Consider the following 27731-nt stretch of genomic DNA (forward strand, 5'->3'; position numbering starts at 1 on the left):
GTACCATTTGAATGTGTATGATATGGACTCCTCCCCAGAAAGAAGACATTTGCAAAGACCTCAGCTCATGATTATTGAATGAACCATCCCTGGAATCCAAGTTCACCAGATTTTTAGGGGAGTTCAGTTCTCAAAGGAGATCTTATTTGGGGAGAGATGGGTCGTGTCCCTTTGGACTTTTGCAGGTGCTCATTTATTTACACAGCTGTTTTCCTAGTTTTTGAATCCTAAAGAATAGGTTAAAATTCTTAAGAAATATGAAACAAGACAAAATGGCAGTGCATACTTATGTTTTTGAGAAAGTTATTTGTAATTTTCCTCTTCCAGATGACATGTTCTAGGAATGTGTTAGCTGAAATTGTCAAAGCGAAGGAGTTGAGACCAGAATTAAGTGGATACACTGAAGCCCAAACAGGCTGACCTGGGAGCAGAAACAGCTGCAGTCAGAATTTGGGTCCAGGGACAAAGGGAAAAAAAATGTCAATTAAGGCAGGCAAGATAAAGTGTATGCCAGAAAGGATTAAAGAGTAGGAGTCAAACCATCAAAATTAAACAGGAAGTAAGCAGCTCAAGTGGAAAAAAATAATCCAAAAGCAGAATAATTCTCTAGGCAGGTTGAAGTCAAGGGGAGCACAGGGCTCCAAAATTCCGGGTGGATTGACGCCATTTTGGTCAATCTGCCCATTATTTGCAAGCCTTCAGTGTGTAAGCATTCCATTTCCATATTTTAGTAATACATACATGGTAAATTACATTCAAATAGTAGAGAAATATCAACCAGGGAGCAACAGAATCTCCTGATACCTTTTTAGTTCCTAAACTGCTATAGATATTGCAGGTTAGTTTCTTCCAGAGGGAAACATTACACATGTAGTAGCATATATAATACCATGTGTATAATCCTTGTAAGACATTTCATTCAAAGGTAAACACGGCAAGCCGTTCTCAATGTTACATTTTTCACTAAGTAATTTATTTTGGGAATCTTTCCATATGAGTACAGACATATCTTTTCTTCATGATTACTAAATAATGTCTCATGATAGCAGCCTACTGGAATTTATGAGATTAGCTCCTTAAAGTGGACACTTTGATTGTTGCCAGTCTTTGAAATTAAAAGCCTGTTGTGACTGACATCTTTGCAAACAGGACTTCTTGAACTTCTGCAAGAATATTCAAAGGGCAGTTTAATTTGGGGCCCAAGAGTACATGTAACTATTGACAAAGTCATTCAGATTAAAATGGACTTAATTACACTTTCACCTAAACTGTGGGAAGGTGCCCATTGTCTTCATATCCCAGCCTGCCAATGGTCATATCCACTGAGAAGAATTTCAGTTATCTCTCTAAAGCTTTACTGCTAAAGTTATTATTTTAACCTTATCCATGTCTTTCAGAATCTCATGAGTTTCAGTCACCTCTGCTCATAGTCTTCTGCATCCCAAAAGACAATGATAACATGATCATGTCCTCCATAAGAAAAAAAAGCAGTACATCTAATATCATTTGAGTTCTAAACCCTGGAGAGAGAGAAAAAAAGATAATACAGAGTTCTAAGGGAAAAGACTTTGCATCACAGAATTTAGTTATGAGTCATCATAGAATGTGGGAAAGATGAAACATAAGCCATAAGATATCTACACAGTGTAGTCCAGTAGCCCTAAATGAACAAAAATGTCCATCGAAATTGGTCTCTTCATTAAAGTAGGTGTGATTTCTACATTCTCAACAATACAGATTCCATTTGATGGGCATATTAACTGTCTCCTTCATGTATGCATGCTGTACCTTCTCGTCCCAAGTTAACCATTTTTTTCTTCATTTTTCCTAATTTACATTATCTCACTCTGTGGCCCACACCCTTGTAAGCTACTTTAAATCTTTTAGTAAATAAATTAGGAGAATACATGAATATATACTATCTGGTATGGAGTAGAACATGTCATAATTTCTTTTGGCAAAGCTAATCCAGCATCTGTTTCTCATCCCTAGGGTCAAATCCAGCTTCCCAGAAAATAGGAGAGTTGGATTATTTAGAATAATCAGGGGTGTCCAACCTGTTGTTCATGGGCCACATGCAGCCCAGGATGGTTTTAAATGCAGCCCAACACAAAATCTTAAATTTACTTAAAACATTAGGAGATATTTTTTGTGTGTGATTACATGTCACAATGTATTTAATGTGTGACCCAAGACAATTGTTCTTCTTCCAGTGTGGCCCAGAGATGCCAAAAGTTTGGACACCCCTGATAGATGCTGTAGTTTCATTAACTAAAGGGAGGAAAATGAGAGCGAGGAGGCTATGACTGCCCTAGGTAGTCACTTCCCACATGTGCAGGATCTGTCTTCATAGCCTGACTTCATTACTGGTGCGCTGTTGTCTGGGAATCAAACTGAGAGACAGGAGAAGTAGGGAGTGGGAGGAGACAGGAAAAACATTGACTTCTGACATTACCTTCCTTCAGTGTCCTTCATTATCTCTCAGAAGCTGCAGCTGCAGTTGCTGATAGAAAATGCTATCCACACAGCCTCTTCCCTGAGAACACAGCTGTAGAGAGGCCAGTCATTGGGTGGCCTCGCTTATTGGGTGGCTGTGTCATTCATCTTCCAATGCAGGATGTTTTGAAGAGGAAAGAGAATGCCATTAATAATTAGTCCTCAACAACAAGTATGAACCCAAACTGTCCCCAGAACCCGTGACCTCTAATCACTGTACTTAATATGAAATTGGATGTGTCAGAAATGAGAGAAAAGAGTGGAAGGAAAAGGAGATATATGTTCTCTCTGAAGGAACCAGAGCAGCAGGATAATGTGACTCTCCCAACTGCACTTCTTTGATTTCAAACTTTGAAGCTGCTCTTCAAACAGGATCTGTGTGGCAGACTGCTAGTATTCAGTATGGTCATTGCTAAACAGGCACCCAGAGAATGAAGAAAGTCTAGAAGTAAGGGAGAGAAGGTGAAAAGAATGATCTTCTAGAGAAGTGATGTTCTAAAGCAGGTATTTGCCTCAGCAATTCCAATATGCACTCATACTTTGGACATCAGACAAGAAAAAACAAAAGAAAATGTGACCATGCCTCTGCTTGCTCCATAAAGGTGGTTGGATGATGCCTGGCTATTATACAAAGGAATCTTTGTGTCTGGCAGGTTGCATTAGATTCATCTCAAGGGGCTCAGCCCAACATAATCTGAAATTGCCCATTTGGGTTGCGCTGTTTGCTCCTAGATTTTTTGAAATTATTTTATTGTTCAATTACAGTTGTCTGCATTTTCCCTCCATCACTCCCCTCCAACCCCAGTCAAACTCACCTCCCTCCCTTGCTTCCACCCTCCCCCTTGGTTTTGTCCATGTGTCCTTTATAGTAGTTCCTGAAAACCATTCCCCTCATTATCCCCTCCTGCCTCCCCTCTGGTTTACTGCCAGATTGTTCTTAATTTCAATGTCTCTGGTTATATTTTGCTTGTTTTTTTTCTTTTGTTGATTATGTTCCAGTTAAAGGTGAGATCATATGGTATTTGTCCCTCACCACCTGGCTTATTTCACTTGGCATAATGCTCTCCATTTCCTAGATTTTTAATATTAGCACCAGGAGATTTCTAATATGTAGTCAGGAGCTGATATAATTCAAGCCAGCTGCACTGAATTTCCTTTCCCTACAACTCAATACCAAGGTCTTGACCAAACATCACCATTCTTTTACCTATGTCCTTTGAGAGGCCTCAGGACTCATGAACTGTAGATTGAACACTGTGACATCCTTACAGCCACCCAGAATCTGACACATTGTCGAAGGTCTTGTATATATCTCAAGCTAACCCACAGCCAGACTGGGTGCTAGAGGTTTATGGTTTGCCTTATGTTGCAGCTGGTTCAGACTCTTTCATCTGGTCACAGATTTAGGGCATGGTTTGTTCCACTGCTCAGAACCTGGGCAACAATGAGGGTTCAGGGAAATCCAAGAGTCTCACTGTAGATGAAGAGGATGCTCACAGAGATCAGCTGGTTGTGAATGGTCCCCAGGAGCTCCAGGGAGAGTTTCAGTCATGGATTTTATTAAACAGAAGTTGAGATCAGGTCTTGCACCTCAGGGGAGCCAGTTGCATCATGGACTTCAGGGTTGAAAGCAAGTTTTAGAATCTGGTTGCATGATAAAACCCCCATGCATTCCACTGGGAAGTGACAAATGGTACTTTTCTTTTACTTGTTGATATGACCACTGGCCAAGAATTTTTGGTTAAGGATCTGGCAGACAGGACTCACCAGAAATACAATTCTAGGAAGACCCTGGCTCCTCTACAACTTGCTTATTTTGTTGGAGTAACAAGGGGTAATTCAGAAATCCCAGAGGCCAGTTTTACAAAGGACATCTGTCCGAAGAACATCTGTTCAAAAACATCTGGAGAAATTGGCGTCATTGAACAGTTTAGAATGTTGGTTTGGAACACTTTCCCAGACTCACTGGGAAAAATCACTTCTAAGACTTGTTGTCTTATAAGATTCAAGTAGGAATATTTGAGGCAGAATCAACTTTACTTTTGTGTTCCTAGGAGCCTCACTTTCTATCATCTTTATCACTCACAGTGGCATTTGTGAGTACTTCAGGAGACCCTCACTGGGATCCTATCCCCAGTGATCTTTGCCTGTTCCTGGTGTTTCAGCTGCCACTAAGTTTTCCTTCTCTTCACTGTTCTCAACAAATTTGCGCTCAAATGCAGACAGGGAGTCTTTGTGATCTGACACTGGTTATAGACTTCTAATCCTTTGTGTATATTGACTATGGTATTTTGAAGCATAGTGTCCTAGACTGCTCCCTACTTCAAGACAAGAGATATTGTTATCAGATTATTAGAAAATTTGGCACATGCTATGTAAAAACCAGGTCTACCTGTGTTGAAAATGCTTTTAATTTTGATGCAGACACTGGCCCACAGTGTCTGCGTCATTATGGATGAAAGGAGACATTCACACAGGCTGCCGAGTCCAGTGGAGGAAAAGGGACAGCATGGCTTTTCTTTCAAGGGGAGCAAAAGCCTTGGCCTTTGCTATGACCAGCCTTTATTGAGTTTCTCAGCACTTTACTTGATGGTCCTCATTTACCATGCTCAGGGTCGCTTTAGGTGGTTACCTTTTACAGAAAACAAAGGAGCCAATGCCACTAATCACATTACAGAAGAGGGATATTTGCAAATGAAAAGGCAAAAGTGGTTGAACTGGTTACACTCATCCTTGGAAGGTTTAGCATGGATTTTAGGAAGTTACTTTGCAGTAAATGTCTGCAGTTCAGGGTGAGAGAGGTTTTTGAGTCTAGCAAGAGCAAGACTCAAAGAGGCCTAGGCACATTGCAGGCCTGATACCCCACGGAAGAACTACCTATGGCCATGGGTCCTGTGCTTCTCCCAGTGGGAGCTGGGCCCACACCACGCAGAATGGTCTCCTACAAATTTTAGTCAATGTTGCTTTTAAAACTTAATAACTTTCAAAGATGACCAAGATGACTTGGTTCTTAATTTATTTACAAGTCTGTCTCCCATTTTCCTTAAATTCAGTGATTATATTTTATTAATATTTCTAGCACTGCTGTCTGGTATAGTGCTTGGCAGTTAATAAGACAAATATATTTTCCTCAAATGACTGCCAGATAAATGAATGTCAAAAAAAATACCATGGTTAAACATATTGCCCTACATAGCACATCAAATGGCAAGAACAATCTTTTAAGTAAAATTGGAGCTTACCTTTTAAAATATATCTGATATTAAAATGTTAGAATATATAATTAAATCGAGTACAGATGATCATATATATGTGTATATATATATTTTGAGAGACTCAGTTGTTTACTACTTCTTTCTGTAAGAGAGCATATTCCAGAGCTTCTAAGAGGGGTCAGGACAAGGGAACTAAGGAAGGATAGATTTGAGCAATCAGGAAATTTGAAGCCACCAAAAATTACTGAACATCCATCCAGAATGGGTCAATCCTAGGTCAGGCACACATGTTGAGGAGCTTAGCCAAAACTGACTGAACTCTGGGAAGAAAATAATTGTAGAGAATGTAAAAACAAGAGCTATAAATCAAAAGTCATTTTAAAAAGAGCAAAACAATCTCATGGACAAGAAAAAGTTGAAATTAAAAAAAAACTGCTAACTGTACTAGACTAAAAATATGCAAATCCAAAAAGAATCTAAGCATATAAATTAATTATGTAACAAATAAAATGAAATCCAAGCCAGTTTTGGAGACTAGAGATTGCATATTCACAGCAGTACATGGGTATTTACTAATACCTAGGAGTACATGGCTATTCACAGGGTACATGGCTATTTGCTATTAGATGTTAGGTCTGTCCAATTAGTTGCCTGTCATTAACACCTCCTACTAGAAGAGTTTCTACTTGGGACTTCAAGTCATTGGGTAATAATTGTGATGTGCTGGATTATACTTATAATAAAAAGAAATATCATCAGCTTCTTTTAAACAAGACTGGAATCTTGGGGTCTAAAGTGGCATATGCTCTCCCCTGTGTGTCAATCCTTCAAGCTCTATCTCAGGACAAGAAAGTAATGGGATGTGGGGTTAGGGTGAAGGGAGAAGATTGATGAGGAGTTAAAACTTTCATTGTATGGTTGATTTCTTTTCCACTGGAGACTTTGGGCTCTTACTTATGGGTTATTGCTATGGTGTTTACCCCTAGCAAATTAGAGAAGAATGTTAGAAGAAGCAGCCAACAGAAACAAGCAATTCAAAAGCAGTTAGAAAAAATTTAAAAATCTGGTGCTACAAGAGATACTAATAAAAAAAGGAGAAGAAAACATCAAAAGTAGAATTCCTTTAAAAATTATTTAAATCACAGCATTGCAGTTGCTTGTAATTGAATATTATTATTAGTTTAATTTGTGAGTAAGAAATTAAATCATATTCAGCATATTCTCTTGACAAATTCCAGGAAATATGGCAGTGATTTTAATTTAAAAGATGGTTAAACATTAAAATACAATGCTTTAAAATAGCAACAGCTAGAATTTATTGAGTGTGTATTACCTGGCAGATTCTTCATATTTATTCATTCCATGCTCACGCTACTCTATGAGGTAAGTACTTTTATTGTTCCCATTTTCATAGTTGAGGAAACAGAGCATGGAGCCATTAAGTGCCTTACTCAAAGTCACAGGTAAAAAGCTCTAAAGTCTAGATTCGAATCCATTTAGCTATGAAGCTAATTTTTTCAAATATTTATTATAAAATATTTCAAACATATGGAAAATGCAAACAAAATTGCATAAGAAATACCCATTCAATGCCCAGAATCTTCAATTATCACTTTATAATATTTGCTTTATCACATAAATATGTATGCATTCCTCAAATACTTCATTAATTCTTCTTATTTTTTTTGTCTTTCAAAATAAATTGCAAACACTAGTGGTCCTCACCCATAAACACTTCATAATCCATATAATTTATTGGAATTCAGTATTTGTTTATGGGCTTTTTAAAAGGTGAAAATAAAATGCATAAACTTTAAGGGTATCATTCTATCAGTTTTTACAAACATACACACCTGTGTGCTCCAAACCTCTCCTGGGATGAACATTACCATGACCCCAGGAAACTCCATCATCCGTCCTGGACATTATCTTTGTGTATTCCACCACTACACATAAAGCAGATCATGTGATCCATAATCTTTGGCATAAAGCTTTTTTCACCTAGCATAATGTTTTGAACTCAGTCATTTTATGTGTATCAGTAGTTCATTTATTTTTTATTGCTGAGTTGTGTTCTATTGTCAATATGTCAGTTTTTATTTTTCTATTTTCTTGATGGTTACCTGGGCTGCTTCTACTTTTTGTTAGTTATGATTTATATTTTCCTACTTATTCTTCATTTCTCTTTCACTTTGTTCCTTCTTGAAGATCTAAATTTACATCTGAAACATCTGAGAATATCTTTATTTTGTCTTCATTCTTGAAGTATACTTTTGCTATATATGGAGTGCTAGCTTCATTATTTTTTAAAGATATTGTTACTCCCTCATCTAGTATTTCTTTTATTGTTATGAGAAGCCAGTAATCATTATCATCATTGCTTCTTAATATATAATGCCTTTTTTAAAGTGCTTTCAATATTTTAACTGGTATTTCTTATTAATATTTGACCCATGTGACTTATAGCATTTGTTAGCAGTGATATATAACCACTTGCTTTCTAAACTGCTAAATGACAGGTAGATGCTTTTCAGTAGGCTGTCCTTACAATCACTCTGTAAGGAATTTCACACATTTTGCAAATACACATGATCTTTTGTATTCCATTGGTTTTACCTATTTATACATCCATGTAGTTATACAACCATATACTATGTGACATATACATATACTCATATAAACACATATACTTACATTGGTATGTAAAACCTATGTATATACACATACAGTTTAATTATCTTTATTAAAGTCCAAATCTGTATTTTTAATTAATATCTGAATTTTTACTTTTGCATATTTCAGATGTACACTCAACACCAAAAATATCAAGCATTATTCCTCCCTCCCATAATCTCTAAACTGGCACTTCTCCCATATTCCATATTCTCTATGCGGTGCAACAGTAATACAATCAAGATCTCACAGATGTCACTGTAAAAGCCTGTGACCAATGCACATGGTTAGGAATCAACTATTAGGTTATTTCATTACGGTAAAGATATTAAGAAGAAGTACATCATTTTTAGTTAACGCCTGATTCTATTTTTAAAGTAACTCTATGCACACATGCTTTCAAAAATCCACATGGTTACTGAAGCACACAAATTAATACTATTCCCTTATAAGGGTGTATTCTAGAATAATTTGTTTAGCAGTGGTACCTGAGAAACACGTTGACTTTCCATTTTTAGCTGTTCACATACAAGTCTGGGTGGGAATGGTAGTAAAGAGTAAAGGGGGTCAAATGTATGGTAACAGAAGATTTGACTTTTGGTGGTGAACACACAATGTAATATACAGATGAGGTATGATAGAAACTTATATAATTTTATTAACCAATATCACCTCAGTAACTTTAACAAAAAACACAACTCTGAACATTGTATATATTAATTGGTTTGAGGAGTACCCATTGGGTAAGTTCTTACTGCTCAGATTGCTAGGGTAAGGTGTATATTTTTTAATTTCAAGAACTAGTGCCAGGTTTCCTTCTGGAAAAGATGCACCAGTTTATACTACAAAAAAAAGTTTATGTTAAAGTACTCATTTGCTCACATCCTAGCCATCGCTTTGCTTCGTTAAACTAGGACTTCCATTTAAAAACATTATAAAGTCATTTATTTATGCTTTTTTATGAGTTTTGTGCTTTTAAAATTTAAATTTTGCTCTGCATTTAAATCATTCTCCCATCAAAAATATGTATGGCTGTTAGAAATGTATGGAACCAAGAATAATGGGAATTGCCCAATTCTGACCCTCCCCATATATGCTTCACAAACAATACAGTACAAAAAAAAATTAAAACTACACAAAACCCACACTATCAGCATAACTAGAAGTCAGAGAATGCTCAGACTTCTAAATGTCTACATAGCCATAAAGGAATAGTAAAACCCAATCCATTTGCACTCTTTTCCGTGCTCCAAAGGCTTTATGGAAAATGGGATCTAAATTTAAAGTTAAAATGATGGACAAAAGAGAACACACTAATGGTGAAAATACTGGGGAGTAAAAGCATTTTCCTCTAATTTCTTTATATTAATTACTGAGTCGCCTTTATCACTCTGATTTGAAATAAACTTCTAAGTTTTTATGTAGATTGTATATTTTATCAATGCTTCAAAAATATGCTTAATGACAGTAACAAATCAGCCTGAAAGAAATGAAACCACTGATAAATTTAAATAATCTCAATAATCCTAAATCTGGCCATCTACAGAAGAAAGTATGGGGAGAGGGAGAGAGAGGAAGAACTAAGTCAAAGCCAATATCATAGCTGATATCATATGGCAGAAGCAGTCCAGTGAGCATCAGTAATATTTCAGTTCAAACTACCAAAAATATAGCACTGGGCACTGCTACTGTATTACTAATATGTTCCCCAAATTACAAAAGTTGCTGCTGAAGTTTCTGTCTGTCTTGCAAAAGTGGATTCTCCACTGCCTGTCTTATTTTGTATCATTAAATCCAAACTTGTAACCTAAGCTGATATGTTTGATCCGCTTGCCAAGGTCTTGTGGTCACTTCTTAGATCCCATGAGACTCTGGAAAAGTCATTAAGTACATTATCTGGTCCTTTCCAATTCTGCTGCTGGTGGTCTTCCACCATAATTCACACAATAGCAAATCCTAAATCTATGTAGAGGATTTTCATACTAGGTGGCACCTGTTCTACTCCCAATTAATGCCACTACTCTTGCTCCCTTTTAATTTTACAAAATATTTGACTTTGACAACATTTACATAAATAAGTTTTCTAGACAATCTCACCTGATGAGTTTGTCAGCTACCCAGTGATGCAAATTGGTGTCTAAATTATCCCATTAAATCCATTAGTTTTTGGATATTTCTGGTAGCCCTACTGAGGTATTAGTTGTTTGCATTTGTCTAAAAACATGCAGCTTATAAGTTTTATGGTGTAGTTTAATGGCACCCAGATTTAGATTTAGACACACCTGGGTGAGCATGTATCTTTGCCACTCAACTGGCTACACTATGAGTCATGAAACTCATCAGTCTGCTTCCTCATTTATAAATAATGATCACAAGGATGATGTGTGAGAATATGACATAACAGAAACATCTAGTCCAGTGCTTTGCAAGTGGTAGTCATATAGTGTGACCAAAATTATAATTGCCTTAATTATGATAAATATTGGCTCCTTTTCAAATGCTTGAAAACTGTTTTAAGGAGAATTTTTCTATAATAATGAACCTCTTTCCCCCATACTGATGCTAGTTGTGCTACTTCCAACTAATATCCAAGATACATGGTTTGCACTTTAATCAACAATATAAAATATTAGTGCAACTAGAACTTTAGTTAGAGTCCAGGCCTCAGTTGAATTTGATACAATTCTTGCCAAGAGCTTACTTTAGCTTTCGATTTTTTAGAAAGGAAATCTAATGGACAAATTAACTATTAATCTCAACATATTTTTTCAGGCTTTAGTGCACTGTATTAAGATCACTCACTGGAAAGCATAGTGCCTGGACCATATTTTATAAATTACCCACAGAAATGCTTTTTACCAAATTATGACTTAATGATTAATAATTTACAATCTTTTCTTAGCCACATAGAAGTCAGATGCAAGCCAGTTCCATTTGATAAGGACTCGCTATCAACTCATTTACGTAGTCAACAGCCTGGAGTAGTTTCATTCAACATCAAAATTATCACTAAAGAAATCTTGTGGATCACTGACTGAGTTAGGAGAAAGAATTAGCACTGACCAGCACTGTGGGGTAGGCTTTCCATGTATCGTTTGTTTGACCGTTATGACCTCATGTAACACATGAGAGATTCCAAAGTTTACATGTGAGGAAATATGACTCAATCTATGTTCTGATACTTGGACAAAAATAGTGTTTTACTTGAGTCTTTTCTACTTCAATTAATAGATCTTCCATTCTTTTACATGGTCTATAGATGCTGTGATTTGAGTCTAATCAATATTTGGATTCTATTTGAAGACCCTCCAGTTTACTAACTTACCTTTTGGCTACAGTCTTGGATTACAGCAGAATAGAAAGAGGCTGCCATCTTCCTGCAGTACAGATAGAGGTTACATAGCTTTCTTGGCAGATACAAGTCAGTATTGATTTACATTGCAATTACTCTTAAGTAAACTCCCTTGGCCATTTTCTCTGCTACAAAAATGTAACTTTTCTCTACTATACTTGTGTAGATGGGATGTTTTGGTCTAAATTTCATAACCCTACATATATTTCCATTATATATTATTTCATGAGATTTGGCCCATCATTCTAAGACATACAGATTTTATCACAATTAAAATTTTAAATTTACTTCCCATTTATTAGGTGCCAGTCACTGTAGTAGGCATTTTCACCATATTATTTTATTTTATCCTTATTTAACCCAAAGAGGAATATCAATTTTATGACTGAAGATTCAAGAATATTAAGTGATTTGACTGAGACCTCTTAGAACATTAGTAATAGTATTTAGTTTTTTTTAATTTTTTTTTGTTTTTTTAGGTTTTGAATGTAGGTCTACCTAATTCCAAAGTTCATGATTTTATTTGTTTATACTAGCCTAGAATCATGAATCATTGAGAAAGTATTTAATATATATTCAAGTAACTCCATGTGAGAAGCTCAATTTTGAAAGCATATTTAATATTTTAAAGGCAGAAAATGTTATATATAAGAACAAACCTCAGTGTCTGTAACCTATGTTTATAAGTTGGACTTCTGCAAAGAATTTTATCTCCCCTCAATAAAGTTTAATAAGTGAGGTGTTGTTATAGATGTGTTTGTATTTATACATATGGTATATACATATAAATGATTCTTGACCAATGTTTAATATGTTAGTTTTGTGAATAATATTGAGCAAGGTATTTGAAAAGGGTAAATTTTAAGGTGAACAATTGTTAGGTTTTTTACTACTAATCTGGAAAGATGCCTCCAAGTAGATATATGTCAATATTCCTATCCCATATTCCTCTCTTTAAAATTGCTTCACACCCTGTTCTTGTAACATTCCTTGAGGGAAGTAGGCATAAGAAGCTATTGCTATTATAAAAATATCCCTCTCTCTGGTCATGAGTGACTGAACCAAGGGAAATAAATTGATAGGCTGGGTTAGACCAATTAAGAATATCTTTTTATTTACAGTTTTTGAGAAAGCATGTGGTGGGAATTTAAACTGAAAAATCAAAGTTGAAGCTGGGATGCCATTGTTTAATGTAGAGTCTTAGAAGTAAGCAAAGGAAACCTTTGTTTAGAAAGAGTGAAAAGAAAAGAAAAGAAAAGAAAAGAAAAGAAAAGAAAAGAAAAGAAAAAAGGAAAGAAAAGAAGGAGGAAAAAAAGCCCAGAAAACTGTGATACCATGAAAGGTATAAGGAGTCATCCCAGCACTGGATTTTCATTTTTATTTCCCAGGACACAGAAAAGGGCTATGTGTTCTCTCCTTGGACGTGTGTGAGATTGCCATTTGTATATTTGAAACATCTGACAAACACCATTTATTTAAACTATGAGTAAGAGTCTGAATTTTATAATAACTGGTACTCCATTAAGATTAACTAACATTTTTTCTTACTTTCCATGAATAGATAAGTAATGGACTGAACTCTTAAACAGTTCAGTTTCTACACTGAACAGTGTAGAATTATGGTGCAGAATATATGTGTACATACGTGTGTGATTTCTGTCTTAAGGAAACTGTATAGAAGGAATTCAACCAAGAGCAGCACTATTAGAGACAAAATATACTTATACAAAAGCCACAATATCAAGTACAAAATTCCTTATCTTTAGTTGTGAAAATTAAGTCACAAAGAGGGGTAATTGCGATAATAAAATTACAATGAGGGTTGAGGGAAATATATAAATAATAATCTGTTTTCACTGAATAGGATCATTTGAGTAGGTTTTGGCAAGAATTAGGCTGGAGAAAATCAGCAAAAGAATATATTTTTATGTGAGAGTAAAGAACAAGGTTTATGAGTGGAGAATTGATGCATAAAATTATATTTAATGAACAAAAATTTGAGTGGCCTGTAGGATGGTTTAAAGATAAAGACTAGGATGCTTTAAAATAAAGACTAGAATTGAAGGAAACCAGTGAAAACTACTACAACAACCCAGATGTAGAGTTACAAAGATGACTTGCCTTTATGTCGATATGTAAACATTGGATCATATTTAAATACATAATGAAAATAATTGAAAGAACATTATTTTCTTCAGAGGAATTAATGACAAAACATTTCATGAGTAATTTTCAAGATGATTACCTTGTGTTTGTCCTTTTGTTTTTACAACGGCTAAAAGGTTAAAAATTGATTTTAGTCATGGGGGAAAACAATAAATTTCACTTTTACTTGTTAAACTGTAGTGATTGGTGGGATTGCCACATAAATGATGGAGGAAAAACAGTGTTTTAAGAAATGTACTCAGTAAGTATCCATGTACAGTCATTGAAACCCTGTGTGTCCCTATGCACTCACCAAAAAGAAGGACACTACAGAGGGGAGAGGAACAACTTTATGGGATATTAGAGTTAAAATTTGAAGGAAGAACTGAGTCAAGAGGAGTAAACAGGTTGTACAAAGAGAAGAGTAGATAATGCTGCCAGGAATATAAGGGTGCATATATTTTTGCAAGTAAATATTCTCACATTTTTTGTGTAGATACAACCAAAGCAAATAAACAAAAAAGAAAACCTCATAGACACAGTCAACAGTATGGGGGTTACCAGAGGGAAAGGGGGTGGTGGGGTAGTGAAGAATAGAGGAGGTTGAGTGTATGGTGAGAGAAGGAGATCTGACTTCACACAATACAATATACAGATGATATGTTGAAGAATTATACACTTGAACCCTACATCATTTTATTAATTGATGTCATACCACTAAATTTAATTTAAAAAAAGAAAGAAGAAAGAGGCCTAGAGCCAATAAAGACTGCCTTTGGGGAAGAAAAGTCCAATCAATGGTTAAATGCAGCTACGACTGGATTCTTCCACATGCCAAATCTCTGGTAACTTTAGAATTCTTTTGTTATAAGGAAGAAATGTAAAGGAAGATTTGAGTAAACAGAAAAGGAGTCAATGGATAAGTAAATGAAACAGAATGAGTTACTCATGAAATTACAAATTAAGTAATTGTTAAGTATAAAATTGTCTATTGTTAAGTATAAAAGAACCTAGCTTAACAACTCAGGTTTCTACAAAACTGAAGAACTTTCTTTGAATGCATGTATCTAGTTCACTATTATTTTTTATTTATATTCTAAACTTTTGTAATTTAAATGTTTTCTTTACACAGTATACACAAATTTCATACAGAACTAAAGAAAATACATTTGTTGCAGGTAAAAAATTCAAAATGGCTTCCCCAGAACCAAAGGGCCTTGTGCCCTTCACCAGAGAGTCCCTTGAACTTATGGAACAGCGTATTGCTAAAAAACACAAGGAGGAACATGAAGAGGATTTAAAGCCAAACATTGACTTGGAAGTTGGAAAAGTGCTCCCATTTGTTTATGGAACTCTTCCCCGAGAAATGGTGTCAGAGCCCTTGGAAGATGTGGACCCATACTATCATAATCAAAATGTAAGGTTTAATTTGACATTTGCATTATTTTATTTTGCAGAAATTCCAAAAACAGAATTGAAATAGGATGAGAAAAGAGGATGGGGTGGGGAGAAGCTTAGAGGATTGAGCAAAAAGGAAAATGACTCATGGGCATAGACAACAGTGTGGTGATTCTGGGGTTGTGGGGAGGTGGGCCTAAATGGTAATGGAAAAAAATACAATAAAATTTTTTTAAAAAGGGGGAATGAGGAATACATCAACAACTAATTTTAAGTTATACAGAACTACATAAGAAATCTCATACATATTTGAGATTTTTATCAAAACTCGCTGTTTGCCTGGTTACTTGGTTGGTTTGGGGATACTTTACTTTGTAACAGGTTACACTGTCACGCCTTAATATAATTATTTGTTTTATGGGAGCATGATGATTGGCTACTAAAGTTTATCAATTTTAAAATAACCATAGTATAAAATTTGTGTAATATGTACACAAATTCACACACTCAACTTGATAAGCTCACTCAGTAGTTAGGAAAATAAAGCTGACTTGTATTTTATTTATCATTTTATTCATTCATACATTCACACCCTATTTTATCTCCAGAATAAATTGAGGAATCTATTAAATATTTGAACAATCTAATGACAAGCACAAAATGATAAAAAATAAGAATAATTATGTTTAGAAAATTCAGAGATCTGTGTGGACTGACAGCTGAAGAATCTTCATTAAAGAAATAGAACAAGAATTATAGTTTAGATAACATTTCATATTTTAACAAGGCAAAGGGAAGATCTGTGAACAAGCAACCACAGGGATTAAATCTGGAATACAGAAGGAATGGGGGATGATAAAATGGAACCCTCGCAACTGTGTTGCACGTTGTAGGAAATAGATGAAATAAGGGAGATTTCAGCATGGATTTAATGTGATGGCCAAAAGACTGATATGATAAATACAATGTTTAAATAAGATTAATATGAAGATTTCTAAATGACTATTGCATGGAAGAGAAAGGGTCAGAAAAATGAAATAGGAGACAAAGGGTAATCCAGGCCTGATGGTCAGAGGTCTGGATTATTGGAGTGTCTCAGAGGAGAGAGAAAGTAAAAAATCCCAAGAAGAATCAGCAGGATTTGAAGACTGACTGATAATGCCAAGGTTTTCAGCCTGAAGAAATAGTTTTCCCACTGATAAAAATGAAATAACTTTAGAAAAGATCTAATTTGAGGGAGAGGAGGATTAGCTCCAGTGTAGACAACTATCATTTGATATTCTTGTAAATAGAACATTAACAGATAGTAACAAGTAGGTGAAATGGAATTGAACCAAGACTCTGGATGGAAGGCAAAGTGATCATATTATACAACCATGACTCTTTTGAATCTTTGCCTGGTAGAAGAATATTGGCATTTTACAGTGTAAATGTATTTATAAAAAGGACTCCACTAGCTATGGTTAACTTCCATGGACATTATATAACATTATTAATTAAACACCTGTAAAATCTTGGTAAATCCTCATCTTAATTACTTCTGTTTTCAGTTTTTGCTATGCTTAAATCATAAAAATTAATATAACACAGTAACCTTAGAGGTAACTCTAATATAACAGAGTTCTGAGTGCTGTGTAGTATGTGCAGAAGTGGTAAGCAAATCAGGCTTCCTACTGAAGGAAAATAACAAGGAGTTTGAAGAATAAAACAAGTCAAAACCTGTAGCATAGCTCAGCATAAAAAGTAGTTACTAATGGTGACACAGTTATTAAAATTTTGGATTATATTCAGTTAATTCTGTTTAAGATTACAAAGTTAGTGATTCTAAAATTAAATAAACAATTTAGCACTTCATCTTTAACTGGATAATATCATACCTGGAATTGCTCATTGCTTCACAATGACATATCAGCTGCTTGGTTGCATGTCCATCTTCTGTGAAGTTTGAAATTCTTCTGCAAATTACACAGAAAGCACATTTTAACTAGTCAGATTTATTTGGGGGGTCCTTTTTAATTTTCTTGTTGCATTTAAAATGCAACAAGGAAAACTATCTACAATTCAGACCAAATATCCATGGACTGTTATGTTGGGAAAAGTTTCCATTTAGAACATGTATTCATAAATAATTGACAAATACAAATTTGTATCCACTAATATATTTGCATATATACACAAATATAACTATCAATATATAGTCACCATATACACCTCTGTATGGTTATATATTATATAATATAAAATATAATGCTAAGTATACAGGGGGCAAAGGTAGGTTTACAGTTATGGTCATGTAAAACAGTTTATTTTTGTATTGTTATTTATAATTATTATGTTATTTTCAATATAAAAAACTATAAACCTACTTTTGCCCACCTTTATGTTGTAGATACATATATACATATACTAGAGGGGGGGCCCCAAAACTGAATTTATTTATAAAAATTGTGTATTTATTCCTACATGTTTAACTTCAGTCACCTTCAAAGTACTCTCCATTTGATGCACTACACATATCAAGACATTTCCACCGCTCAAAACAGTTTTTGAACTTGTAAATTTTTATGCTTTTTAGTGCTTCTGCCATTTTTTGTTTTTGTTCTTTTTTTTGTCCCACCTCTTCTGCATTGTCAAAACATTGCCCTTTGAGGAATTCTTTTATCCAAAGAAACAAAAAAACAAGTTGCTTGGGGCAAGATTGGGTGAATAGGGAGGGTGGAGAACAGGGGTCATGCCATCTGTGTTCAAAAACTGCTGAAGAAAGCATGATGTGGGCAGGTGCACTGGTAAATCACCCATTATGAAATGGGCTAATGTGTTGAAAGAGTTTTCAAAAAAAATTTCACTGAAGCCAAACGCAGCTTCTCATAACAACACCAGATGGTACACTGATACAGATGGGTTCCTAGAACTCTTACCTAGTAGGGGAAGCTTGTACTACAAGGGACCTGATCTACAAAAAATAATTTTGTATTTTAGAGTGGCTCCCCTCACATATGACTCATTATTAGGATATTTTTGATCTCTCATTATTTTTGGTTTTAATGCTTTTATATCCCAACATATTATTTTTTTAAGATTTAAGTGTATATTATGATAATGATAACAAACAAATGGGGTTTTATATGAATAACTACTAATGATTAATGTAATATTGCAGTGCATTTGGGTCATTTTTACTATTGTAATCCCATACCTCATTGGCTTTGAAGAAAAATTAACTTTTTTTACATTCATTGAATTCTGGTATGTTTAAATGTATCTCCATAAACTATTAATATATACCTTTCTTCCTATTTATTTTAGTTATACAGGAAAACTTGAGGATTAGTGTGTGGTGATAGCTTTCTCAGGTAGAACACTGGCAGAAAAAATAAATAGTCATAGATAAGCCTAACAATCACTGAAAAGAGTTAAAAGAAACTTTCCATTTATTTTGTCTGTAAAAGAATATCAAAATATAAGCAAAATGTAACTTAGCATTCATGACTGAAGTGACCATTGTCAATATGTTGCATGATTGATTCCATTATAGTTCATAGTTCTAATTTCACTTGATGCTCTTTTTCTCTTTGCAGACTTTTATGGTATTAAATAAAAAGAGAACAATTTTCAGATTTAATGCCACCTGGTGTACATTGTCTCCTTTCAATTCAATTAGAAGAACAACTGTTAAGATTTTGGTACATCCATATCCTTTTCTATTGGCTTTAGAATATGCAAGTATCAAATGCAACTATTCCATTCAAATACCACTGCTGTCTTTCTCTTTTGAATTGTTATCTCATTGTACGTCCTATTGAAGTCTGGAAACTATTGAACTATTTTATCTCATATGTGTATACACATATAAACAGATTTTAGAAACAGGTTTCCAATATTATTTATTATCTTTTATTCCTTGACTATAACCTACCTATTATAACTGTACTAAGTATTCCACATGTGAAAATACCTTTAAATGTGTTCTCTCATACACACAACAGTAGTAAATATTAACAAATATTCATCTTCCTTGTTTTTTAATATGAATAATATATTTTTTGATAATTTAAGAAACTATTTTATCTCATATGTGTATACACATATAAACAAATTTTAGAAACAGGTTTCCAATATTATTTATTATCTTTTATTCCTTGACTATAACCTACCTTTTTTCGACTGTTCATTTTGATTAGCGTCCTGAGTGACTGCATATTTATGACCATGACCATGACTGATTTTCCATACTGGGGGTCAAAATTACAGTAAGTTGTATAATTTTATTATATATACTCTCATATCATTACATTTTATATTTAACATATGGCATTACAGTATATTATATGCTAAATGTTATAATAAAATAAAATTTTTATATCATATAATTATAATATAATATACTAAATATTGTATGGTATATTTAATTCTTTATAATATTATAATATTGTAAATTTAATTCTTATATTTCATATGTAATACATTCATTGTACCTAATGTAATATTTATCCACATATCTATATTAATAAATTTTCCAAATAGAAACAAATTTACATGTATGTCAGTTAATCAATTTTCATGTTTTTCTGCCCTTTAATTATTTCTCAACCTGTTAGGTTATACTATGTGAATGTTTGAGTCTTTAGCTAAGGTTTATGCCTATTGCATCATACAAATGAGGTTTCATTTTAAAATTAATTACTAATGTTTAATATATCGGTGCCTCAGGTTGTCTTTACTATTGCAAACCCACACCTGATTTGCTTCAAATGCAAATAACTTTATTTTCATTCTTTTTTTTTAAGATTTTATTTATTTTTAGAGATGGGAAGGGAGGGAGAAAGAGAGAGAGAGAGAAACATCAATGTGTGGTTGCCTCTCACGTGGCCCCCACTCGGGACCTGGCCCGCAATCCAGGCAAGTGCCCTGACTAGGAATCAAACCTGTGACCCCTTACTTCGCAGCCCATGCTCAATCTACTGAGCTACATCAGCCAGGGCTCTTTTCATTCTTTAAGAAAGTAATTGTCCTTTCTTTCTATATTATGTACTTATTTTCTCTTCCCTGGGGAATGTGAGTAGTTTGACTTACATTAGTCTGCAATGATGGAAAGGCTCATTAAATTTTCCAGGGATGAAAGCTTTATTGAGGCTACCTTTCAAGTTTAATTCTGTTCTTAAAACTAGTTGACTTTGGAAGGTAAATATAATACTGATTTACCATAAAAATCCTTATATATACATAAAGTAAAATTAGTTATTTAAACTCCTTTACAATTCGGTTATTTATTGTATGGCCCCCAGTGTGAAATACATTTGATGTTTGATATTTTCATCACTTACCTAAATATATATGAAGACTGTAATGCTGAGCTAGGAATTGGTGAAAAACTGATAGTCAAATTTTATGGTCAATACCATGAGCCATTGACCACTCTCAAAGACCTGTGTAAAGCCCTATCCTATGGTTCAAAGGCACATGCTTTTTTGATTATTGTCTTGTTGGTTGATTGATTTGTTGGTTGATTGGTTGCCAGATAGCTACCATAGATGTTGTGTTGCGCGTGGGTCACCGGCTAGCAGTGACCACGGTACACTGTGGATGGCTCGACGATAAACACGCGAGAAAAAACATGCACAGAGACAAACTAGTTTCTGTGGAGAAGTAGGGACGAAATGGCCACCGCTTCTAGTGAGGAGCGCGCCAATTTACAGTCCATACCTGCTTTTATTGGGCTCATGCTACATAATAACTCAGGTAACGTACAATACTCATTAGGGGAAGTAAGGAACATATAAAACAAAGAACTCTGCCGGTCTATTGAGTTGGGGGTCAAAGAGCTGTAAGGCTGAGGAACAAACTAGCTTCCTCCTAAGACCCTCCTCATTCAACTGAGAGCATTCTTGAACAAAGAAGGTTTCACAGTAATTTACATGTTCTTTCTTAGGCCTGATCACCCCGGGAAATCCGCACTTCCCAGTACCCGAGCTGCACTTCCCCGTCATTGTTTCAGGCTTAGGTGGAGCGCGGGAACTAAAGCCACCAAGAGATAAGGAGATTTTCTTCCGGACGCTGAGAACTCAGACTTTGTCAGAGCCGAGGAGTGAGGGTCCATCACCCCCTTTTGCTGCAGCCCCCCAAAGTCCTTCTTTTTGGGGGGCCTCCCAAAAGTGATCGTGCCTGGCTTGGGTTGTTCCCCCATGGGGAATCTTACCCGTCTTTGGCTAACCGACCAAGCTTTTTGGGGTTCGGCAGCAGAAACAGCATTACTGCCAGGGAGATAAGCTTTTGTCTCCTTGCCGGCTCACGGTTCCAAGGGCGTTCCCTTAGCCTTAGCCTAGGCGGGGGTCTCCGCTTCTAATACCAGTCAGGGCGGTTCCCAACATGTTGTATTTAAGAACTGACAATGTATTACTTTTAATGTATACATAAAATTGTTTTCTGCAGGATCACTTTGCTTGGAATTTACACGCTCGAAATCCTTGTAAAACTCATTGCCAGAGGCACCTGGACTGGACCATTTTATTTCTTTGGGGATCCGTGGAACTGGCTTGACTTCAGTGTAACTTTATTTGAGTGAGTACTTATTTAAGTTGCAAACATCTTACTACCTTGCTAAGCAAATGCTTTTCACTAAAAAATTGAGGTTGACAAAGTTTTCTGCCTGAAAAAAAGTTGCAAACAAAATATTTTGTAAATTATAGTTATAGTGAGTTCTCCCAGATAGCTCCAACTGAATGAGGCCTCAAAATATGTAATACATATAAAAGGAATAGGATATTATCTACATTTTCTATATGAAGCAAAGATGATAGAGGTTGAAGTTTTGCTTTCTAAGTTATTTTTGGTGAGAAGAAAATTTTCTGGAGATAGGAGAGGATCCTAGCGTATTTGGTTCTATCTCAAATCTATATTTTACTTAGCTGCATTTCTTAAGACCACTAAATATATTAGATATCAGAATAAGATATTTTAAAGACACACACATTTTCTACATTTCCTAAAGTGCTACATTACATCCTAATGATTTTTATATGTATTTATTTTTTTCAATACATCTGTTTAATGTTCTTTGTGGCTGAGTAAATGATCACTGGTGTTAAATCCCTGTTAAAGAAATGTAAATAATATTGTATTTATAGATTTTGGGATCAAAAAAGTTTTAAAATCTTTATAAAAGTGAATAATTAGTATCTGCCATGTTTTATGCATTCAAAAATAGTGGCTAAAGTCATTGCAGTTATCATCACTACTACTTCTATCACTGTCATTATCCCTGCTGTTGCTGTTCACACACATTTAACTAACACAGCTAACACTTAGATCTCCATCCCTTGGCATGTTCTGTTGCTCTTCCATGCACTTTACATATATTACTTACTTAATCTCCACAAAAAAAGCTGCTGATGAAGGAAGAGTTATTATCCCCATTCCGAGGAAACTGAGGCAAGAAAAATTAAATAATTTTTCTGTCACACAGCTAGTAAAGATTGGAGCCTGGATTTCTACACAGGCTGTCTGGCTCTATAGAGCCTGTGTCTTAGCCACTATGTACCTGCCTTCTGCTGTCATCATCAATACCATTGTCATTACCAACATCATCGTCATCATCACCATCATCAAAATCAGCCTAATGGCTTAAATCCTTAAATTGAAACTCATTCTTTTAACAGATTTTGTTTTTTTTGTTTTTAATTATCTTTTTATTAGTCAGATAACAAAATATTTATGAACATGATATAAGTATGGAATTAAGAGTACTCACAGTGTCAGAATTTTGTAAACTCTCATAATATGTTTGTGGTTTAATATTTACCTGGCTACTTTGCACATTGTAGCAATCTTTGTCTTGCAATCAATGATAAAACTATTTGAAAAATGGAATGATGAAAGCAAGGGAAATATTTGGATATATGGCTTTAAACATAAGTTTCAAAGAATATAAAAAGCCAAAGATAAGTAATGTAATTGCAATAGGACCTCTAAAGAATTCTTCATTTAATTCCACAGGCATATAACCATATATTCACCTCTAAACCTCAATCCAATATTTAGGATTGCAAGAAATTTGAGAATTTTGAAAATGATTCCTTTAAACCAAGGTAAGAAATGGCATTGAGTTCCTTTTCTTCATTTTGTTTTCTCTACTCCCGTATATTCATTTGTATTCCTGTTACTGTTTGTGGAAATATTAATTTGAATACTGTTTTAACTTTGAAATCAATGAATTATCTGATCTTAAAATTTATTTCAGTCACTACAGGAAAGGCAAGAAAAAAAGTATCACATTTGACTGTTATTTATTTGAGGTGGGTTCATTACCTATGATAAAATGTAGAGAGCAATAAAAATATTATTATTCTATTTTATTATTTATTCTTACATCTTAAATATGAACTTATAAAATTATCTTTAGACTTTGGAAAGACATAGCAGTCTACACAGATATCTAATCTACCATCTTCTTTTCCTTATTACATGTAAAAACCAGATGAAATGAATAGAGTAATATAAAATAAATCTCCTTTTGTTCTGAGTGCTAGGATAGGGTGCATTCCACATGCCACAAAGTTCGAGGAGGTCCTGCTAAGTAAGGTTATGACCACATCCATGGAGGATGCTCAGGAATAATTTATAGCTCCCATTCCTGAAGAATCTTAAAGAAGCCCACCAACATCTTCCAACTTGTTATTCAGAATGAATAAAAAAGAATCAGATAGAAACAACTCCACTCCAAGTTTTGTCTTTTGGGGTTTGTTTTCTTTTCTTTTACTGCTAAGAGTCAGAGTATTATGGAATATCTGGATCAATAAACTGAGAAGCAGGTGTGATAATACCAAAAGGAAGATCTACAAGCAATTTTTGTCCACTACGACACCATGAAGCAGGCCAAACCTATGCATGCTTTGTGCTTGAAGTCCAATCCAAAGTAAAGCCAATTTATGAAAATAAAAATAATTGGGCTAAATTTTTCTGTCAAGATGTAGAGACTTTAATATTAAATCAGAAATAAATTGAACTCTACCACATATACCTAAACTAAAACAAAAATTTAAAAGTAAAATGAAGGGAAAAATTATACCAGGAAATCAAAATAAAAATGGATTTAGAACTTCGGTAGATAACAATGAATGATAGATAACAATGAAAATTATTAATAAATTTTACTCTGTAAAATTGGATGGTGACTTTTTTACCTTCAAACAAAATGTCACCAATAAATTAAAGCTCACAAAACTCTGGTACATATATTATATATACACATACTTATGTGTATATATATGTGTGTATATGTATGTATATATATACATCATATTTATAATTATATACATACATATATTCTTATTTAAGAGAAATTCTTAAAAATAATTCCAACAAAACAATATGAAAAAAATCAGTAAAATAATGTATAGAGGACTCAGTATGGTTACCAAAAAAATAAGGAATAGTGCAAATACACATGTTTTAAAGTTCATTATGGTAATCACAGAAATTGCATTAAAATGATCCCATTTTTCTTCTAAGAAATTGGAAATCATTTTTAATGCTTTATTTTTAATGATGGCTTGGCTACATACATATATAGTCTTTTGTTTAAACATTGATTTAACATCTCTTAAAAGCAATTTGAACATATGTATCAACACTTAATTGTGGCCATATATATGTTGACACAGAAATTTCATTTCTTATGTAACACTTAAAAAAGACTTGTATATAGCAAAAAACCTAATGCTATAATTTCTAGGCCATAAACATGTATTTTAATATTCTAGCAATTAAAATATTAATATATTTAATCTAGACATCACATTTCTTTAACCATAGGAGTAACTTTATAATATCCAATCATCTGAGGAGGTCATTTAAAAAAATAAATGTTCAATCCTAACAATAGCATATGAAATATGTATTATTATTCCCACTTTAAAACTAATAAACACAGACTTAAAAATGTTGAGTGACTTGCTCAGCATCACAGAGCTACTATATTCTCATTCGTTGTTGAGCTGAGCATTGATTAAGATCCTAAATGCAAACAGACCAACAACTAAGAGACCAGGGAGAAAAGAGAAGAAGGAGGGGAACAAAAGAAGGGAAGAAGAAAGGAAAGAAGGAAGGAAGGAAGGAAGGAAGGAAGGAAGGAAGGAAGGGAGGAAGGGAGGGAGGGAAAATTGTAGTTTCATCTATGAAGTACAATTACGTTCATTTGGTTTTTGTTTCTTCTTGTTTTTTATATTTTCAGAATTAAGCATATATTATTTAAATAGAAAAACAAATGTTCTTAAATAAAGAACCAACCTTAAATTTAAGGGTGAATTTTCCATTAGTAAGTATTCTGATATAAATACAGCCTGCATGTATCACAGTTGTGTTATTCTAATTTATAATCATTAAAAATTGTCATTTTATTTAATCAGCTCCAAAAATTAAATTTCTAAAAATTAGTGAAAGAATACTGCTATTGCAAGCTATTTTTTTTGTTTCAACAACATTTGCAACACATTTTGATTAATAACTCTATACCTTATACTTACAAACAATGGCAACTGGTATGAAAAGCAGTAGCCAAGAGAGCCTGTCCTTTATGTAGTTAAAGAGATTCAATTGAACAACTAATTTTAAAATATATTGTGTCTGAATTACTTCATTAGGTGCAATAAATTAACAATAATACAAACCCTCAAAGTTTGGGTTTTTATTCACCTTATTTATTAGATCTAAATAATGACAAATTAAATTATGAAACACAAAGCTACTGATTTCAATGTAGTATGTATTTACCATGGGAGAACTTTGCTAATGCTGCTTTACTAAAATATTTTATTGAGAACAAACCTGTCTCTTTCTAGGCCTGAAGTCTTATGCAGGGATCCTGCTCCATTGCTTGAAGAAACTTACTGGTGCCATTATCCTTACTCTGTTTTTTCTGAGCATATTTTCTGTGATCGGGATGGGGCTCTTCATGGGCAAGCTGAAGCATAAATGTTTCCGGTGGCCCCACGAAAACGCAACTGAAACCATGCACAACAGAACCAGAAACCCATATTACATTCGAGGTAAGAATCAGTTGCCTCATATGTCAAAAAATTTTATTTGACATTGTAAAAAATATGCTATTTACTTTAAAATAAACAATTTTTGCTATTGCACTAGTTATTGTTAAGAAAACAGTTTTTTTTTTATCTGTGTTCAAGTTTGCTACAAAGAAATCACTTTTTAAAGATTACCATTTTAAAATTTGTCAGTCTACTTCCTGAAATACTTGTTAGGAATTGCTGAAAATATTATATTATTAACCTAATTGTCATGTCATAGTACTTGTACTTAGAAAAGTATCTGGGACTACTCAGTTTTACTAATGTCAAATTTTATTTGTTTTTTAACTGCCATTCAAAGGGCTTCATCAATGGTTTCTAGTTATGTATGATTTTAAATTTTAAAAAATTATTTTAGGCAACAAATTTGACATTATTTGAGATTGGAATAATTCAATTTTGTAATATAGTATACCTACAATTTTGTGTACATATATATGTTTGTATGTATACACACAAACACTCAATCCTGCTTTCATGGGTTTGATCTCTGTGATTTGAATTTAGAACTTAAAAACCAATGTTCCCAAGTATGCATGTTTCTAACCCTGGTAACGATATTTATAAATACACATTTTACATTTTAATTGCCAGGCAGAGATACCTAGATAAATTCTATGCACTATGATTCAGATAAACAAGTTGTAGTCGAAATTAGGTGACACCAAGTATACAATTGGCATTGGATGCTCAATGTAAAGAAACAAACTTCAAAGGGAAGAGAGTGGAAATTAAACATTAAGGCAGAAAAATATGGTCTTTTGATCAGGAAAAGCTTCAGGAATAAATCCTTGAAATAAAGGTCCTTGCTTTCAAACGTATTAGTCCTGGGAATTTTTCCCTCAGGAGTCTGTCATACCTAACAGATTATATTCATTTTCCTGAACTCTAATTTTGAAAGGAATTCTCCTCTACATATTCCAAGTTCTATCACTGTCAGGTCAGTGAGGTAGATGGATTGTCGGAGGTGTTTTGGCCTGTACATGAGATGCTAAGACAGCTTCCTGGATTAAAAAAAAAAGTCAGGCTGTCTGCTCATTTCTTCTCACTGTAGAGATTTAAATAGATTCCAGATCAGCTCTTCATTAAAGATTAAATATAGAATATCAATATCATTTCTTTCCTATTTTCAGAAACAGAAAATTTTTATTATTTGGAAGGAGAAAGAGATGCACTCCTTTGTGGCAACAGAACAGATGCCAGGTGAGTGATATTAATGTCTTCTTCTATCGAATCTGTATCACTAATCAATAGTATTTATTGAATAATCATTTTATTATGGTTCCCATTTGATTAGATTATCAAATTTTAACATCAAAACCATGCTGAAAACTGAATAGTTTAGAATACTATTAAACTAATTTTTTAAAA

General features: G+C 34.0%; 1 protein-coding gene across 4 annotated transcripts in view; it reads left to right on the forward strand.

The window, feature by feature from the left end:
• Nucleotides 1-27731, forward strand: part of SCN7A (sodium voltage-gated channel alpha subunit 7) — an 83775-nt gene that overhangs the window by 4104 nt on the left and 51940 nt on the right. For all 4 annotated transcript variants that reach the window (XM_045858705.1, XM_045858782.1, XM_045858861.1 and 1 more), the window contains exons 2-8: nucleotides 15060-15298; nucleotides 18858-18970; nucleotides 19434-19529; nucleotides 21709-21837; nucleotides 23272-23363; nucleotides 26115-26321; nucleotides 27494-27563. In XM_045858705.1, the coding sequence (XP_045714661.1) occupies nucleotides 15060-15298; nucleotides 18858-18970; nucleotides 19434-19529; nucleotides 21709-21837; nucleotides 23272-23363; nucleotides 26115-26321; nucleotides 27494-27563 (946 nt within the window). The remainder of the gene's footprint in view (nucleotides 1-15059; nucleotides 15299-18857; nucleotides 18971-19433; nucleotides 19530-21708; nucleotides 21838-23271; nucleotides 23364-26114; nucleotides 26322-27493; nucleotides 27564-27731) is intronic.

This window comes from Phyllostomus hastatus, unplaced genomic scaffold (genome assembly GCF_019186645.2).
Source record: "Phyllostomus hastatus isolate PE091 unplaced genomic scaffold, TTU_PhHast_1.1 phas_contig_1, whole genome shotgun sequence".
In the NCBI taxonomy this organism is placed as follows: domain Eukaryota; kingdom Metazoa; phylum Chordata; class Mammalia; order Chiroptera; family Phyllostomidae; genus Phyllostomus; species Phyllostomus hastatus.